This window comes from Tinamus guttatus, unplaced genomic scaffold, assembly GCF_059628265.1.
Source record: "Tinamus guttatus ecotype Peru unplaced genomic scaffold, ASM5962826v1 Tinamus_guttatus_pri_ptg000246l, whole genome shotgun sequence".
Lineage (NCBI taxonomy): Eukaryota > Metazoa > Chordata > Aves > Tinamiformes > Tinamidae > Tinamus > Tinamus guttatus.
The window spans coordinates 9244132-9262667 of record NW_028288780.1 but is presented as its reverse complement, the minus strand read 5'-3'; the positions used below and the strand labels follow the sequence as shown (position 1 = coordinate 9262667).

The following is an 18536-nucleotide window of genomic DNA, read 5'->3' as shown; positions in this document are numbered from 1 at the left end:
GCACTACTGCTCTAATATATAAAGACCATGCTCTATTTTGTAGCCATGTTTTGGTTTCTAGTCATTAACTTGCACTGATTTAATTTCACTATACACTAGTGCATAGTTTGGGTTTTGTTTGTTTGATTTTGTTTTTGTTTTGTGAGGGAGGAATGAAATACCTCAATGTTACAATAAAACTGTTGAAATGTGGTATACCAAAATCCAGCTCTCAAAATTCAGCTCACATAGAATGAGTAAATCCTCAGGAGACAGATCTCTGGAAGCCAAGTACTACTTAATTTAACCTATCATTCAATCACACGACACCAGCCACCATCTCTCAGACACTGCCCAGTTATTTACAACTTCTACGTGGTATGACCACATCTTCAAATTAAAGGAGGATTTATATAAGTTAAATAACAAACCAGGCACGGAGGACCGGCAGGGGGAAGGGAAAAAGAAAACACTCACATCTCCAAGTTTAAGGCAAGTGCCCAGGCTATGAATAACATCCTCTGCAAGATCAGAGTGGTCCGAGTCCCAAACCAAGCCAATGGTGATGATCTGTGGGGCGTTCATCAGCACTCGACGAATACGGATTTTTTCCCCACAGTTACTCTGAAGATAAAATAAATAAAACATTTGATTCTCCATTTAGTGTAATGTTAGTTCAAGGCATGTCCACATTTCAAAAGTATTATTTCCAAAGAAAAAGTGATGCAATACAGCTGATGCTACAATATGCTCAGTGTCAGGAGAGCTGCCTTATGTCACATGTGAGGAGCGACAAGAGGTGCCTGGCAATCATGAGCTCTAAAGTGAACACTGTGGATTCTCCCTCATACGACTGATGGTGCAGCACCAAAGATGCTTACAAACATACACAATGACGTAGAGGAAAATCTCACTCTCTTGATCAGAATCTGTGATTAAAAACGTGTTTTACACAGATAGATGCTTTAAATGGTTGTGTTTACTGGCCAGTTTCCCTCACTCTCTAGACAGAACACTTACCAGATATAAAAAATTGCTTATGAGGCCTATAGACCGACAGTGGTTCTTCCAATTCATTACACGTTGGCACTGTGGGCCTCATTAAAGCATCATGAAAAAAGTTAACCAAGAGATTACAACTGTAATCTTAGCAAGCAATTTATTATCATTTTCTTTTTTTAGGACAAAAACTATGATGAAGTTCCCACAGAGCACTCACCAGGGCAGGTCACATAGGCATCTCTGCAAAAAGACTCTCAGTAAAAAACTGTCTTTTCTAGAATAGCCTCTCCTGTCTACAAAAAAGGAGTTTCACAACTGGATCTAATCATTTTTGACACTGCAACTTGGGAAGAGATCATAAAGGGCTTTTCCTTTCAGCAACTATCTATAAAATTAATCAGAACTTCACTACCAATAATCAAAGAGGGGAGAAAAAAGAAAAAAAGCTCAAGTTTGCAAACCCCAAGGCAGGGAGGAGGAAAAAAGAAGAAAATACTTTTACATGTACAGGAGTGTGATGTTTAAATACAGACTTGAGGTTTTAATAACAAAATGTCTGTATTCATACATTTTACTAATACCATTTCAGGTTCAAGTGGTCTTGGGGATTACCTCAAAAAAAGCAAACCAATCTCACTTCAAATTTCCCTCTTCTTTGCTCCAACTAGCTAACTAGCATATTCTGCAAGACAGAAGGAATATGTAATCCTGATAAAAAGCCTTGCCTTTCCTGCATGACTTTTAGCCCACTTTTAGCTAAGCCTCAAGAGAAAAAAAAATACCAAATAAATAAAAGGCTTTAAAAAATACTGTCTTCTATAACATTTCCCCCTAAGTAAATTCAAGCCCAAAGAAAACTAACTTATTGATCCTTTTAACATTGTCGTGAGCTGAATTCTGAAAATATTCGTGAGTGACAAGTATAAATTCATATAACCTATTCATTTTATTTCTTTTTACCCCCACTGTAAGAAAACTAAGCCTACTAACCGGGCAGTTTCGTAAGTCTCCCATAGTGCTGGCATTCTGTAACAGCTCTCCAAACATATCTGGAGTGGGTTTCTCGCGTCTCTCCAACATACATATAGCTTGATTGCTTCAGTATAGAGAAAGCACGGAAAATTTAAGTTTAATAACAAAAATCTAACAACAAAATAAAATAAAAAAGAAAAAAATCATACATCCAGTAAGAACACTTAAATTTCATGACAGTGAAGCCTAAAATGTACAATATAAAACTGATTAAACATCAGCTTTTATCACTATTTTCCCCATCTTCTAATAAAGAACATTCAGATACAAAATGTCTCCATATGTCTTAGGTTATGTCTTTAGGACATAACCTAAAGAAAAACTGGAACAAGATGGACTCTCAGGTAGCAGCCACAAGGGGGAATGCAACCTGGGTTTACGGTGGTCTTCACACTGGTCAAGAGGTACCACTGGTGACAGAGATCTGCAAGAGAAGAGCAGCTAGCAGTTTCCAAGATAACCTTTTTCAGCTCTGCAACTACATGCCTCTCATCCAGGAAAACAAAGAGAATTTCTCACCTCAATACAAACTTCAGGAAGAAGTGAACTGCTGATTTCTGCCTTTATCAGATTCAGGCGGCTTTTAAATGAACAGCCATCTCCTAAGAGAGAGATGCACTTCTCTCCTCTAGAATGAAGGCAGAGCTACTACAGGGGTAGGGCCACCAAACTAGGGGGTGCAGTCAACAGGCTGCAGGCCAGGGCTTCTATTCAGAAGGACTGGGCCAGGCTGAAGAAACAGGCTCTTGGGATCTCAAGAAGATCACTAAAGGAAAATAGAGTCTTGCACTTAGAACAGAATACACTCAGTGCAAAGCACTGGCTGAGCACTCAGTGTCTAAGGAGCAATTTCTCAACCTGGTGGCCAAAAGGTCAGACCTAACTGTGCAGTGTGTGCTCACCGTGATGAACATTAACCAAATACTGGGCTTTAGCACACAGGTTGAGGGAGTGATTACTACTTTCTGCTCACTCATCTAGATTACTGCGACAAGTTTTGCACCTCTCCACCTCCTTTTCAGTACAAGAAAGATATGGATAACTGGAACAAGGCCAGTAAGATGGCCTTGCAGATGGAGCAGATGACTTGCAAGGAAAGGCTTAAAAAAATGGGTTTGTTTAAATCTGGAGAAAAGCAGGCTAAGCTAGGCGAGACCTAACTGCTGTCTTTTGCTAAAGAACTGAGGTTATAGACAGATATTGCCAGCCTCTTTATAGAGGGTAAAAGAGAAAGGAGGAGAGGCCATAGCCAAAAGCTGAGGGAAAGGAAATTCCGACCGGATGTAGGGGCAGAGTAGCTAAGCACTGTAACAGGTAGCCCAGAGAGGTGATGGAATCTCCATCTTTGCAGGTTTTGAAAACTTCACTGGACAAAACCCTGAGCGAACTGATCTAGCTTTGTAGTTAGCCCTGTTTCGAGCAGCAGAATGGACTAGATGCCCACCTAACAATCCTTCCAGCATAAATTATTCTGTATATTTTTTCTTTTCATATCTTGCTTCTCAACTCACCAAAGCTGATATTAAAGATCTTTTTAAATATGTATGAGTCCTTGCCATCATCGTTAAACAGTTTCAGAAATATCAACACTGATCCATACTAATCTGGTATCTTCCTCTCTACTAAACCCTCATGCTCTCTACCATAGCTACCAATCCTCCACCAGCAAACCATGAACAAACCCCATTTTGACACCAATTCTTATGAATGTCAGTATAAATAAGGCAAGTTGTCTTTCCTGCAAAAATCTGAACTCACCAAAGTGAGGTTGTAGAGATGTAATGTACCATCTGGATGAAAGGCAGTGGGTCAGAGGTGGCACCACAGCTAGTGCAAACACACTAAAGAAAAAACAATATATTGACAAGGTTAAACTGGTATTTCCACAACACAACTTCTGTTCAAATTATTTTACCGTGATAACACGTCTTAGGAATGAAAATATGAAACTGAGAATTGGTGATTTGAGAAAAGTAGATACTACTACCTCACCTGTTCAAACAAGGTCATTGCAAACTTCTGATGGGAAACACAATGTGGTGCAGTGCAAATATCTTCCTTCGTCTCATCTGCAATGTGGAAGTGAATTCGCATTAACAGGTTTTCCTAGTCCAAGAGAGAAGAAAAAGTGAAAAAGCATTAAAATCAACTGAAATGTAGACAAGAGTCAATTAATTATAAATCACAACTGCATCTCAGGTGCAACAAATAATATTCCAGTAGAAGTGTTATTCACAAAGACAGAAAGTTCTTGCAACTTTGAGAGTTGCTTAGGAAACAAATAAGTGCATATATTTAAAATGCCTACCACCTCTCTGATTTGAAATGCTACACCAAGTAATCAAGTATTTTATTTATCAGCACAGCTGAAGATTCTATCACGAATTTTTCAGTATCAATCAACAAAGTACAACAATCAACAAAGTTCAGTATCAATCAACAAAGTTTAACAAAGCACAAAAGGCACTGCAGCCCTGCAGTTTTAAGAACAGCGGGTTGCCACTAGCTAGCAGTTAACTGTCTAATTCTTCCTCATGGATACAAAGTAACTTCAATCAGTTTCTCTCTATACACTATACATTCTATCTAGGTCTTTAAAACACTGTAAGTGACATAGATTCTAACAAGAGAAGCTGAGGACACTTAATAAATAAAGAAGCAGATCATATTCTGCAAGAAAACAAAAGTATTAAACATTTTCTAGAAATTATTTCAGGCAATTCTATCTGCTTTCACATTCCCAGGAGTTCCTGCTCTAAATAATCTCCTTTTCCTCCCATGGCTGCCAATATATTTCTGAGGGTGCCAGAAGTCGACTGCCACCTCTTCTAGTGGCAGAGCTTTCATTATCAACTTGAGCTACCCAGATGGTTCCTGAGTCTGAAATAACCAAGTCAACATTAATTACTAGGTAAAATACCTCTGCCTCAGTACAACTTTATTTGAACTTTAGAATTAAAGCTTTTTCTATTATTTGAAATAAATTGCTGCCTCTAGAGCCAAAAAGGTTGACTAAGTGAAAAGCTATGGAATTATCTCTGCCTTGAAGCTTAACCACAAAAGTAAACTTGCCTATCAGTTTTAACTGTGATTGTGTCACCATGGCTAACCCAACAAAAACACGCTTGTGGAGACCTCCCTTACTGCCTTATTAGAGGGACTGTTTGGATCAGCATTCCAGAAACCAAAACTAAACCAGACGTTCCCATGCTCTACTACACAGAGACCTCTGAGTGCTGGGCCCCATACAAATCTTTGACAGAACTGTAATGACAGGAACTCCTAGATAGGTGGAACCGTTCTCCTAGGCATGTTTCCTATGTAGTGCAACTGTCAAATGAGGTAGGAATAGGAACTAAAAGATTCTTCAATGCTTGTGAGCTTTCCCTATCGCACACCATATATATATATATATATATATACACACACACACACACACACACACACACAATTCCTAACTACACCTAAGACTGCAAGCAGTATTTTTGCAAAGATTTACCTGAAAAATGGATAAGACTGTTATTTTCACTTCCAATTCACTGGTGACAGCTCTCAAGACAAAGAAACACTGTCTAGTGAGGTTTGAACCTCTGCTTCTCAGACCATCTTTCAGTTATACTCACAAAACACTCAGCAGCATCATCCATGATGCCCAGCTGGAAGCGTTGCTCATCCTGAAACGTTTTTGCAAGAGCAGTGCGTAGGGCATCAGAAGGCAATACCTTTTCACTGCTACATTGGAACTGGTTGAAAATACCCTATGAGAAAAAGATTAAAGAAGTTTATTTACTCTATTTTCCCCACACATGACACACTAATAATCTGAAAGCAAACAAGCAACCCTTAACTCATTTTCATCAAGCAACACATAAAAATATTTTTATTGTACAGGGAATACAAGAAAAAATCCTAAACATTCCTCACTTGAAATGATACCCTCTTTGTGGTGTTTTCCTTCTTTTCCTTTCAAAGATGACATATCCAAGGAAGAGATGGTGGGGAGTTTAGAGTAAGTTTCTCTATGTTATCACCCCTGGGTCTTCCCCCAGATTCAATTCCTGAAGTACATGCACTGGACACCAAAACATTTTTCATTTATTACTCCTATCTCCTACTCTCCGGCCATGTTTTCACTTGCATCCCAGTTGTTCTTGCACATGCATTCGTTCCTCTTCCAGTTAACTCTTTCCAGACTTCTTAGTCTTTGGCAGCCACAACCTGTTGCTTGGAATATTTCATGCGTTTACCGTCCATTCAGTCCACGAATCAGACGGTATCACAGTCAGCACACCAGAAAAAAAATGCTAGATGTGAATGGTACCTCCTACACACGGCCAGCTGTTCTGCTGCCATGATCTGCAATTTCATGCCTCTAACTCACTGATTATCTGGGCACTCATTTGTAAGAAACAGTTTTTCCATACAGACGCGTATCACCTAGAAGCATAAGTTATACGCATGCCAGTTCAGCACATATTCCCAACTGATTTAAACCTGCTTTCTGACATAAATATGTAGTAAAAATATATTTTGAATAGAGTTATTTACCTCCTTAATTTTCACAGTGTCTTCCTACAATGACTGGAACATAACTCTGTATGCAAGCTCTAGTTTTAACTAAAAACTTCTGGTTCTTCAAAACCTGCTTGGACGCAGTCCTGTGCCACGTGCTCTAGGTGACACTACATGTGCAGGTGGGTTGGCCTAGATAACCTCTAGAGGTCCCTTCCAACCTTAAGCATTCTATGATTCTTATTTTCACACAAGTCCATACTGTCCCCTCTACTACTCCATTCTATTTTCTACCTCATTTCATAAGACAAGCAACTCTCTTCATTGCAGTCTGTCTCTAATTCTGCTTATCCCTTTCTTTAAAACTTTCCTCATGCCATTCCCAAAGACTGGGAAAAAGTCCTTTCTTATTGCAAAAGAAACATATATACATGTGTGTATATATATATATATATTTATCATCATCAACTACACAGCACTTGGCTTTTCTGTGTTCTAAACTAGTCTCACAAGAGAGAGAAAGCAGGTCTCAAACTGGTTTACTGGTCTGGTTTTCTTCCCAGTTTATGAAGAGACTCAGTACTGATGTTCATCTCCATCACTTCTTGCTTTAATTATACACGGCTTCTCACTAGCATTCCTAGAATGTGTAGTCACTGGAAATAATCCATCTTCTCCTTTAACTATTCTTATTTGTTTCTTTAATCAGTAAATGAACAGTTAAACTGAGCGAAAGTTTGCCAAAAAGCAGCTTTGAAGAAGCTGAAAAATGCAGAACAGAGCTGTCATTACAGAGCCAACAAACCAACCTTAGCATCTGCTCAGGTTCTGCCCATAGGAATGATAGAATTTATAGTGCTGACACATTAGGTAACACACACAAAATCCCCCTTCCTCTTTAGTGTTGTTTTTATTTGTAGTATGGTTGTGCTTACAGTGCTCACCCCTGGGTGAAGGCCCACTGTGTTAAATACCACAGCAATTCTATTAGTGCATTTATTACAGTATCAAACGATGATGGGGAAAGTATTAAAAAAAGATGACTGCAGTGCAACAAATCTCATGCTTCACCAATTCAGACAATGCTGCTCTCACTTATTACCTTTCTCTTTATTTACAAAGATATTTCTCCATAAAAATTGAGAAAATGATGCTTTTCATAATTATCTTGACTCCAAATTTCAGGACAGGTTTTTTGCTCACCTTTATTTCAGAACGGGTCTGTCTTGTCTCTCTGCCTTGACAGAAAGGTGGGGCATTTCCTGCAGTTTCATCATTTTACATTATCTAAGCTGAATCTCTCTCCTTAATTTCAGATCTTGCCCTCAAGCTATGCTGTTAATCACTAACATTTGTTCCAGGCACAGGTCTGAAAGCCAGCTGGGAGCAGCCCAGGAAAGCACTGCTGTTTCTGCCCCAGGAGGGTTTTCATGCCACCTGTTTTCCAAGCGTTTCTGGAACTTAATGAGAACTGAAGGAATGAGACTAATGAGAAATTACATTTGAAACATTTGAACTTCATTCTCTTTCAAAAGCTTTTTTGCCAGAATTTTAAGATAGGGAGAAACCCCATTAGCGCATTCGCAACACTATCATAGTCTCTAAAGGAGGGAAACCTTGCTCAAATGAACGCTTCACGCAGCAAAAAGGTGAAGGGACACTGCTAGAAGTTGTGTAAAGAAGTCTTTTCTATTCTACCAGTTTTCAGTAACCAAAAGAAAGCGAGAAAAAAAAATATTGGCGTTACAGGAACTCTGACCAATTACTAACATCAAATTAGCAGCAGTGCTACAGATTTCTGCACGGATGACCTGTTCTCAGCACGTCAGGAGCTCAGCAAGCCAAGACAGGAACAGCATGAGCAAGGACTTTTCAGAGAGGAAGGATGCCCTCTAGCCAGGCTGCATTCCTGGGCTCTGCAAAGAGGCCTATCTCCCTCCACATCTCCTTCACTGCAGATCTTAAACAGTCTGAAAAGGGTAGCGCATCCGGCAGAATTAGACACACAAGCGTAGAAAGACGAGCTACAAAGGAGGCCACCTAGTCAATCCCCACAAACTAAGCCAAAATCAACTATAGTTACATAGCTGATCTTATGCCAACATGTTCTCCAAGGCATCCCAATCCGGAAATTCCTTGACCATCCCAGGCAATCCACTCCAGGGGATCACTTGGTTACTACAGTTCAGATCTGTTGTTGTTGTTGTTGTTTTTTTCCTCTCTCTCCCCTAATTTCTCACTGAAATCTTCTTGTTCTATCTACTACATGTTTGAGCTTCTGACACAGCAAAACAAGGTCTTCCAGAGTCAGTGCCCTGCCAAAATCTCTAGTTTGGGAAGTGCACAAATCAACACAAAATTTCTAAATCTTCAGAAAACAACATAAGGTCTGAGACAAGAGCCTAGCATACAACTATTTGAGCTAAAACCTGTCTTTCTACTATAAATTACTAAAATTCACATGCATCATCATAAAATGAGCTGCACTTCATTTGTTCAGAGGATGAAGTTAGTAATTAGCATCTGTGGTAATTTGAGCAATCAATGTTTCTGTCTTTGCATTTCACTTGGAAATTATCTGGAAGTTCAAATATCTCTGAACCTCCCCATAATCTACAGTATCTGCTCCAAATTGATTCTCTAACTGTTTGCAATGCTCTGTCTCTCTATGGAGAGCCATTCAATTATTTGGAGTAAACTGCAATCTGTAACATGCATTTAACCAACCCGACAGAACAAACCTCAGACTTGATCATATGCACATATGACTCCTTAATCAAGCATGTAGAAGCCGGCTGGCATGAGAACAAACGGATGGCTGAAGACAACAACTCCCGAATTAGATCGGTGTCTACGCGCTGGAAGTTTGAGTTCATCCTTGGCAGTTTCCTGGGGACTAATTCCCCCTCTTTCAGCATCGTACTGCCAGCACTGTACTTCCAGAACTGCAGCAGCTCTAGCACCATGAAGCTTTTTCTCAAAAAAATACATTCTTCCAAAAAGCTCTTGCAGTCTCTGTTTTAAACAGCTCCTTCATTTTAGCAAAAGTTACAAATATTAATACAACTAATTCTCACCTCTCTTCTCTTTGGTCAACATACCAGCATTTTTCTTGCTGTCACCCAGCTGGGACAGGATCTTTTTTTTTTTTTTTTTAAACTTTCTCTTTGACTTCAAAAGCATGTTCTCCTTACTCCATTACATTCACCTGACTTTTTTCCTTCCTGTCTACAGGACCTAATCTTTCAACCAGAACATCACGCTCTCCTCTCCTGATGCAGCTTCCTACTCGGTTCAAGAATGTGTTTCAAAACAAAACAAAAAAAATCTGTCTGCTAAGATCATTTTTGTGCCATCCAACCAGCCTCCACCCATAGTACTTCCATTAACTTCCGTTCCATCCTCAGACTTCCTCATGTTATACTTGCCTTCAAGGGCCCAAATACTTCTGGCCGTATATGCTTTTGTGCCTTTGCAGTCCTTGCTGAATCTCCCAGCCTGATTAACAGCAAACTTGGACACTCCATCTATTCCTTTCTTTCACAGACTTTTTCTTGCATTTTCTCTCACAAACATCCCAGCCCACATTATTTGTTAGGCAGCTAACTGCGCCAAGTGGAAAAAAAAATTGAAAAAAAAAACCCCAAAAGCAAAAAACTGGAACAACAAAGTTTTACATAGTTTTGCTACTGTTTTACCCTGAAATACTAATCCTGATTTGGAAAGAGCAAAAGATACAAGCATGATATTTTTGCAACTAATCTATTATTTATTCTTTCACCCATTTCATGAACTTTTCATAACAGATCTGTCCATTTCGAGTCAGTGTCTAATGAGAACCATGAATTAGAGTCATTCCTATTCTTTAAAGCATTCCGATATCCTATTGTTCTCAGTTTTCACCTCAGAAAACAACATCATTTTTACACAGAAAATTCACATTCTTCCTGCTTTTGTTGCACATGACAAAACTGCAAAAAGAACAGCCTTACTGGAATTTATCAATCAATAGAGCATTCTTTTTTGTGAACAACAAAACACACTCTGTCCTATATCCTGGCACTACAGAGCTCCAAGTACAATCCCTGGAAGGAGAACAAACTCTCCGTGGCAAGCTCAGTACAGTGGACGGATTTCCCCCTTCCTGCCCCCCTTCCAGCTGTGATAAACAAACACCAAAGCAAAGTCATGCTCTAGAAAATTTTAAAAAATGCAGTAGACTTCAAAATTAATAATAAATCAAAAAGCTGTTTCATGTGTTATGCCAGGCATACCACGTAGTGCTAAAGACAGCTGGTATACTGGAGAAAAGAGAAGGTGTATAATGCCACAGCTCCTTACAGAACAGTGCTTGGGATTTCCATACAAAATCTGCAGTCTTTCCTTGTCTTTTTACAGGTGTTCATACAAAATTCCTTCAAAATATTCAAAAACCATGTCTGGAATGATTTCAAGCTTCAGTCTATAGCCAAATTAACACGGCCAGGTAAGATGGCCAGCTTTAAAACTACTTCACTTCAGAAATTTATGCCACAAGAACCTTCACTAATACTTGATTTAGTATCAGACGCATTACTCAACCACCCCATCAACTTTCTTTTTATAACTAAAAGCAACTCATAACTATAAGTGTTCTTTTTATTTTTTATAAATGTCTATTTATGGAATTAGCTGAGCATTTACAGCAAATACTGTGTATGATATCAGAATTCCTAGAAATGGTTGCAGCAAGCCAAGTAAGCATGGAAAAAAAACTCTTTCAGTGCTATTCACAATGGCTAAACTTAGTTTAGTGAAGATTCTCTTCTTCTAAAATAAATGAGGAGAGAGGGTCTCCTCTGGAGACACCTGCAAGGGAAACCTGGTGGGGTCGGACACAAACTCTTCACCCCGAGCACTGCTGTTCCCCAGGCTAAGCTGGGATCTCAACATGCTGGAAGGGTTTGAAGAAGCTTAAACGTGTCCTGCTCCACTTTTGCTTGGGCTGGACAGGCACCTTGGGCAGGTCCCCGTGACACACTCAAGGGTAATGACCCTAACGGGAGGTTTTGGCCTGCTGGAGCGCTCCAGATTCCGGAGTCCCCACCGGCTCCAGACAAGTCTTCTCCCTCACCCTAGCCAAGCCCAAGGCTCTCTGCTCGAGAGGAAAAGCCTGTTGAAAAGGACATGGTCCAAGGCTGGGAAGCTACGCTAGATACTCCCCTGCCAGGACAACTGGTACAGCTGGCAGGGCACTTGTGGGAACACAAACAGGGAAGGGAAGGGATTACGCCCTGCTGCACCTGGGCAGGAAACACACATCGTAATTGCACTAAGAGGTAACTGCCATCCTTTATTACATGTCTTTATGCTAATACTTGGTAAGAACATGGAAACAGGGAAAATTCTCAAATACTCGTGTAACTGCACCAATATTTCACATAAATTAATAACAGTGGAAATTTGTCACTGCATCAGCCAGAGAAAAACCTAGAACTGTGAGGTGCTTTATCTGAAGTTAACAAACATGAAGAAATTAGGATTGAAGCAGTCCTAAGACTGCTAACAAAGTTTTCTACTCATTTTTTGCTCTTATATAATGTAAGAATAGATGTCTGAAAACTTTCTGGAGGTTCTGAAATACACTTGGACTGAACATGCTGAAATTTCCCATGAAGAACAGACTGTATACAGTGAAAACACCAGCATTTATGGCTTGGATTAAAGCCGGTCTCAATTTACTTACTTTGCCAAGTACTGGTTATTGCCTACATTCAGGAACACTTCTCAAGAAAATTCTCAACTTGTTTATGCATTAACTGAGACATTTTTATTGCATACTCTTAGTTTTTCAAGCTATAGGAATTCTGCACACAACTAGATGCAAGTTTTCAGCTACACAAAAGAACTTGAGGCATCTGGTGCAATGCAACAGCTTTGCTGGAAAATATGGACTGCAGCATCTTTGGGCTGAACACAGCATTGGTAAGAACTTCAGATAGCAAACAAAAAACAAACAAAAAATCCCTCACAGATCCATGGGAACAAGAGGACAGAGCAATTTTTCAAGTGCTGCATAATTTAGAAGTGAACATATGGCTGCAGGCACACAATTTGTGAATTCTGCCACTCTACCTGTCACTTACAAGTTTAAAATAACATATTGTACACTTCGCCAAGACACCAAAAGCCAGGATTTTATTAACTAAATCAAATATCTTCATCCTCCTTGACTCAGTGTCTGCTTTCAATGCACCTACTCCAAAGATCCTGACATCCTCTAGTCAACTTGCAGTGCTTTCCCCTTTCATTCTAGTACTGCTAATCCAGATGCATCTTTGTTCACTCTGTCTTTCAGTACTATATCCACAAAGTGCCATCCTCTTTCTTTTTCTTCCCTGCATCCTTCTCCCCCGCCCTGTCACTCCTTTTAAATGCTGACACTCAAAACAAGCTCTCAACTCTTACCTTTTTACTAAAACCTTACAACTCAGAAACCAATCAAATGGCAGGACCTGTCTGACCTCCTGGTATCTTCTTGCCATATCTTGCTTATGGCCTAAGTCCAAAAACAGCTCAAACTTATTTTCACGATAATTTTCCAAATCCTTTTCTCTCTGTCCTCTTCTTCCAACCAAGAATGGCCTCAATCATGCTGATAGCCAAGGCCACGACCTAAGAATTTGCTTCAACTCATCTACCTCACTGAACTGAATGAGCTCAGACCAGATCATGTCTAAGGCATGCCACTTTCCTAGAAGGTAAAAAGAGAAATATTTTATATTCCATCTTTCCTTTTTCTGTATAGAGGTATTTCACACTTAGGCTATGTTATTTTACTCCTAAACTACTTTAACAAGCACTTCTGACAATACTGCCGTCTCATTATTTCAACAGATAAGTCCTCATACAGCTTCCTCCTCAGAAGGAAATTTCTTATCTTCTTTCACATCTTAACAGTCTCAGCTTTGCTGTTCTTTTGCAAGGGAAAACCCCTCCGCGACAGTCCAAATGCTCACTAGATAACTCTCATTTCAAGCCCGTCTCTGCCAGAACACCTTAAAGCCACTTAAGAGTAGGAAGATAGCTACTATACTATAAATACTGCCTTCAGATGTTAATTTAATCCTTACACTCTCCCTCTTTATTTTGCCATATTCATAAAATATGCTGTCTGACTTTTTTATTACTGCACATGGAATGCATAGCACAATAAATTCTCCCACAACACATTTAAATATTTTGCTTAGATTTTACAACCTGCTTGTGATCAAAGAAAATGCCTCAGTTCCAATTTCAGAGAGAAAAATCAGTGCTCAGGTAGATTAAAGAAAGTATTTTCAGCAGCTTTGGATCACATCCCTTTCTGCCACCAGATTAGATGGTGTTGGGGGTTTGCAGCAGAAGAATTTAAAGAGGAAGGCACAAAAAATCCCAAGGCACTCAAAATTACTGGAAGGATACAAACGAAGATGTAGGATTGCACAGTTTATTCAGTACCTAGAATCAGAGGTGAACCAGCATCTGGCTCTTTCTATCTTGGCAATATCCCTGATAGTTAGTATATCTTAAAGCAGAGCTGGCGTTCTCTAAAAGAGATGCCACAAAGAGCTATCCATTTAATGCAGACATCAATATTTACAGTACTAAATACCTCCTAGCCTTACATCATCAACAGTCTGAGCAGAAAGGCTTAAAGTTGACATGCTGACATTAGAAGCATCTCTTAAGTAAAGGTAAATCTGAAGAGCATACTGACTGTATATAGAATAATACTTCTAAACCAACAGACAAATAATAATAAAAAAGCAGAAACAAATAAAACTGATGTTTTATTGGCTGAACTAATCTTTCTGACAACAGAGAGGCTCACAGTGATCCACATTCAACTGAAGAGACTCAATTTATCTGAAGTTTTGCATACAACAAGTGGCACTATCTTATGAGGCTCTGCTGCTTATATATAATCAGATTTACCCTTTTTCTAGCCAATTCCCAGATGCAAGTTCAATTAATTGCATGTGCTAATTAAGTATTTCTGTTTGTTCAATCTTTTCCGTTAATTTTTTATTTACTCTCAACATTTTTTTTTACCTTGAGAGCACAGAAGATGCAAGAATCACCCATACATTTGTGTGTTGTTATTTGTCGGAAACTGCGGCGAAAAATGTCCAGGTGCCAGAGAACCTGCAACACAAAAAGGAGCATAGCTCATTTTATGAATACAGAGAATAAAATACCGCATACACTTTTGATTAAAATTATAAAGTACATTAACGTCGATGAAACCACTTTTAGTAAAGCATGCCTTTAATCTAATCGCGCGTCACTCAACAACTGCAGCATTCTTGGGCATTAGCGGGTGGTCAGACTTGCTCTGAGCTTGCTGCTGGAAAGCGCCGTTCCTCGCCCGTGCCAGCCGCTCACACCACACGCGGTGCCGAGGGGCCGAGTGGCCACCGCGAACCTGAGCACTTCTGTCACCAGCACCCACTGGCAGCCAGAGTGCAGGATACTGCAACTCGCGTCCTCCTCGCTGGCAGCAACCAAGGGCAGCAGCCCCTACAGCTTGACAAGCTCATGGAGCTCCATCGGGAAGCTCCCGAAGCCTCCTCTGCCTGGTACTACAGGAGTACCCTCGGGCAGCGTGCACAGGGCAGGTGTCTAACTCGAGCCAGCACGGAGGCCTTCCTCACAGGACAGGCACTGCGGTGAGGATCCTCATGCCAAAAAGCAAGGCAGCTTTTATACGCCCAGCTAGCAAGAGCTGGGGGCAAAGCTGCCTCTTATAGCACCACGTTTTCTTCCTAGCTTTACCACTGTGCAACCCCAGGAAGTTACCTAACTTCATCTATAGCTTCATGTATAAAATACATAGCTTCATCTATAAACCAGCGATTATACTGACCTCTGAGGTGTTTCACAATCAGCTATTTTTATCTATATACCTTACTGCTATATAATTCAGCTTCAAACAGCAATAACTGGGCTCTCCTGTAAGTCCAGCCTCGGGACCCACCAGCCTTTGGGAAGGCAGAAACTCGCACTGAAAGAAGCCCTGACCTAAATTGCCCCATTCCAGGTTCCAGAGAGAACTGCAACGCTCGGCCCAGCATCTCACTCGCTGAGTTGCATAAACAGAGGGCCTGGACACTTCGTTTCTGATTAATTTGTCCCTAACGACTGGCTAGAAAAAAGCATTCTGAAAAACATTTGCACTCATTTCGCAAACTGTTTCCATCTGTAGCAGTTTGTTAACTAGTGAAATGCAGAGCACAGATATCACGCAAAGTTGCATTCAAAAAAATCCTACATGTACTGAGAATTCAATGGAGTGAACTTTTTTTCCCAAAACTTCGAAATTATCGCAGTGATGTTTATGCCCAAGGTCTGCCTATACTTAAGGATCTGTGAGGCAATATGAGCCTTTGAGCCATTCAGCTGTACATAGCATTCCTGAGAGCTACTGCACAATAAGAGAAAAATAATATATTTATTAAAGAGCTCATGTTTTTCCATGTAATTGACTTAAGAGTTTACCGTGAACTTTTATAGAAACATTTAGTAGCAATGAGCAGCAAACAGTCAAGAACCTCTCAGACTAATGTTTAATGTTAAAAATTGAAAAACACAAATATATATTTTATGAAATAAGATTTCACCACAAATATCTGTGGTATCCTATCCCTTGAGCTTTATGAGTAAGCAGTTAACACAGATGGCTCCTTGGAAGTCAAGTCCCTCTGCTTTCACCTGCGTGTGAGGTATGTTGCTGCCAAGCTCTGCTCAGTACTGACCAAAGCTCAATAACTCAACATTAGCCAGTAATTACAGCTTACAACAAGTAATTAATAGCAAACATCACCAGAAACCCCACTTTCCTTGCACCAAGTTCCCTTTGTTCCCAGTCCTGCATTTCATGCCGTATTAATCCTAGCCAGGGTCACTAGTGCTCTGTTTCATTATTTGCTACACAGGATTATCCTGAAGCCTAAACTTAGTTGAGAGCCCACAGTGACACAGCCTGCACTGATCACACAAGACACAGAAAGGAAAGGAAGCCGAAATGGAGAGAGGGCTTGAAACCCTTCAGCCAGAACAACTGAAACTCCAAGGAGAGGCACTCAAAATGACAATACAAACCAGCAGCCATAGCACTCCACTAAGTTTTAGTACAGGAAGTGTAATTTCTTCTAATCAAAGGTAAGGACTCATTCATCCAAACACAACTGCGCATCAGCAGTTTGAAAACTGTTTGGAATATACAAAACACATTTTGAATAGATACTATCAGCCCGGAGCATGACTAGCTTATAAAATTTAAATATACTTTAGGCAGTAGACATATTGCAAGCCATACAATATTTTAGTATTTTAAAACACTTTTTAAATTAAAATGGATATATTTTCATTTGTGGTTGACACATGAGAAGTTTACAAAAGCAGTACATAAAAGATGCATCTATATTAAGTGACGACTATTCAAAAACTGTCATTCAGTTTCATCATGCAAAACTGAAAATCAAAAACAACAAACTGCTTTCCCCCATCCCCTTTCCCACATCCATCAGTTACAGTAACACAAGAAAAGCAGACACTTTCCTTTTAACACAATTCCAAATAAGGCAGCTCAGGATTTCAGCTTCATTCTGTAGCACAACTAACCTGCATTTCCAAACGTAGCTCCATTCTATCTAGGCCTGCACACTATTATGCAGTCAAGCCTGGCTGCAGCACAGCTTGAGCTTAAGAGAATATTGCAATAGGCAGAAAGAGATGACAGAGAGAAGCGTGTGATATTCTGTGCTCTTACCTGCAACGCGCTGTTCAGGAAGCAACTGTTCTGCCCTGGTTCGTTGCTGAGACCTTTACTCGGGGCTATCGAGGTCGTGTTTCGTGGAGTAAACATACCCTGCACGTTCCCCCGACCGACAGAAAAATAATTTCTTTTCCAAGACATTTTCCAACTTTAGCTGTAGAACATGCAGGTTTTGGCTGGCAGAGTACTTTGGTGGATCAGGCCTTTCCTTTCTTTCACCAAAACTGAAAACAGGAACAACCTCCTCTCGTCCTTCAGTCGTAGTTTAAACAGAATTTATCACTTCATCAGGACACAAGCAGTTAGTTTCTTTTAAATCCAGCCCAGGATGCTATTCTTCATCTGATGCGTGTGTGCAAAAATCTCCTTTATCGGCAGTCACATACAAAAATTGCAGAGAGAAGGAATCCATGGTCTTCCAAGTTCATCTGTTAGGGTATTTCTCCTTTTTCTCAACAGGCAGTGACTTCAGAGAAGAAATGCCAAGTCACTGGACCCCAGACCAAGAAGGCAGGAAAAAAACAGCTACCTCCACTCCCCTAGACCCTCTCCACCACCAGTAAAAAGAAAAAAATAAAAACACCTTCTCTAATCTTTTTATAATCCTCTTGCAGAAGACGGGGAAAATCCAGTTAGAGAGAGAGCAGGGAAACTGAACCCAAAATAAAACCTTCACGACTCCCGTCCTGTTCCTTCTGTCCTGGGCGATGAGAAGGCATTCTCCTCTCAGGGAGAGGCAAGGAGCTCCACAGCTGGGGAATGGAGAGCCTGAGAACCGCGAAGCGTCCCCGACACAGTTCTCGCTCTGCGTGCAGTCTTCACAAGTTTCCTCTCCTGCTCCTTCTTTTGCAATTGGAATGCCCAGCCGCGCCAGAAAGCTTGAGAGAGAAAAATAATCAAAGGCTTGCGTCATTTAATTACTCTCTTGGTTTTGTGGTGTTCTGCCAAGAGCAGTGTTGCCTCACCTCCCACAATACCCAGAATCTCCAAGACAAAGCAAAAATTATAAACCTTCCCCCGCCCAAAAAAAGAATAACAGGGAAAAGAAAACAGAATTTGGAGAACAAGTGTGTTAAAGGGCTGAAATGCGTTCGAAGGGTTAAGGCGGCATTCAGATTACAAAAACACAAAACAAAAAACACACCCTAAAAACCACAAGCAATATTTACATGAACTTCATGCCACTTTTCATACATATCCTTCGCAATCTTGA

At 40.2% G+C, this 18536-nt stretch overlaps 1 protein-coding gene across 2 annotated transcripts in view; it reads right to left on the bottom strand.

The window, feature by feature from the left end:
• Nucleotides 1-18029, bottom strand: part of USP54 (ubiquitin specific peptidase 54) — a 45802-nt gene extending 27773 nt beyond the window's left edge. For both annotated transcript variants that reach the window (XM_010224922.2, XM_088526447.1), the window contains exons 1-7: nt 17318-18029; nt 14599-14691; nt 5637-5771; nt 4006-4119; nt 3772-3854; nt 1972-2077; nt 457-603 (exon numbers count right to left, since the gene is read on the bottom strand). In XM_010224922.2, the coding sequence (XP_010223224.2) occupies nt 457-603; nt 1972-2077; nt 3772-3854; nt 4006-4119; nt 5637-5771; nt 14599-14691; nt 17318-17464 (825 nt within the window). In that variant the 5' untranslated portion in view covers nt 17465-18029. The remainder of the gene's footprint in view (nt 1-456; nt 604-1971; nt 2078-3771; nt 3855-4005; nt 4120-5636; nt 5772-14598; nt 14692-17317) is intronic.
• Between the last annotated feature and the right edge of the window lie 507 nt (nt 18030-18536).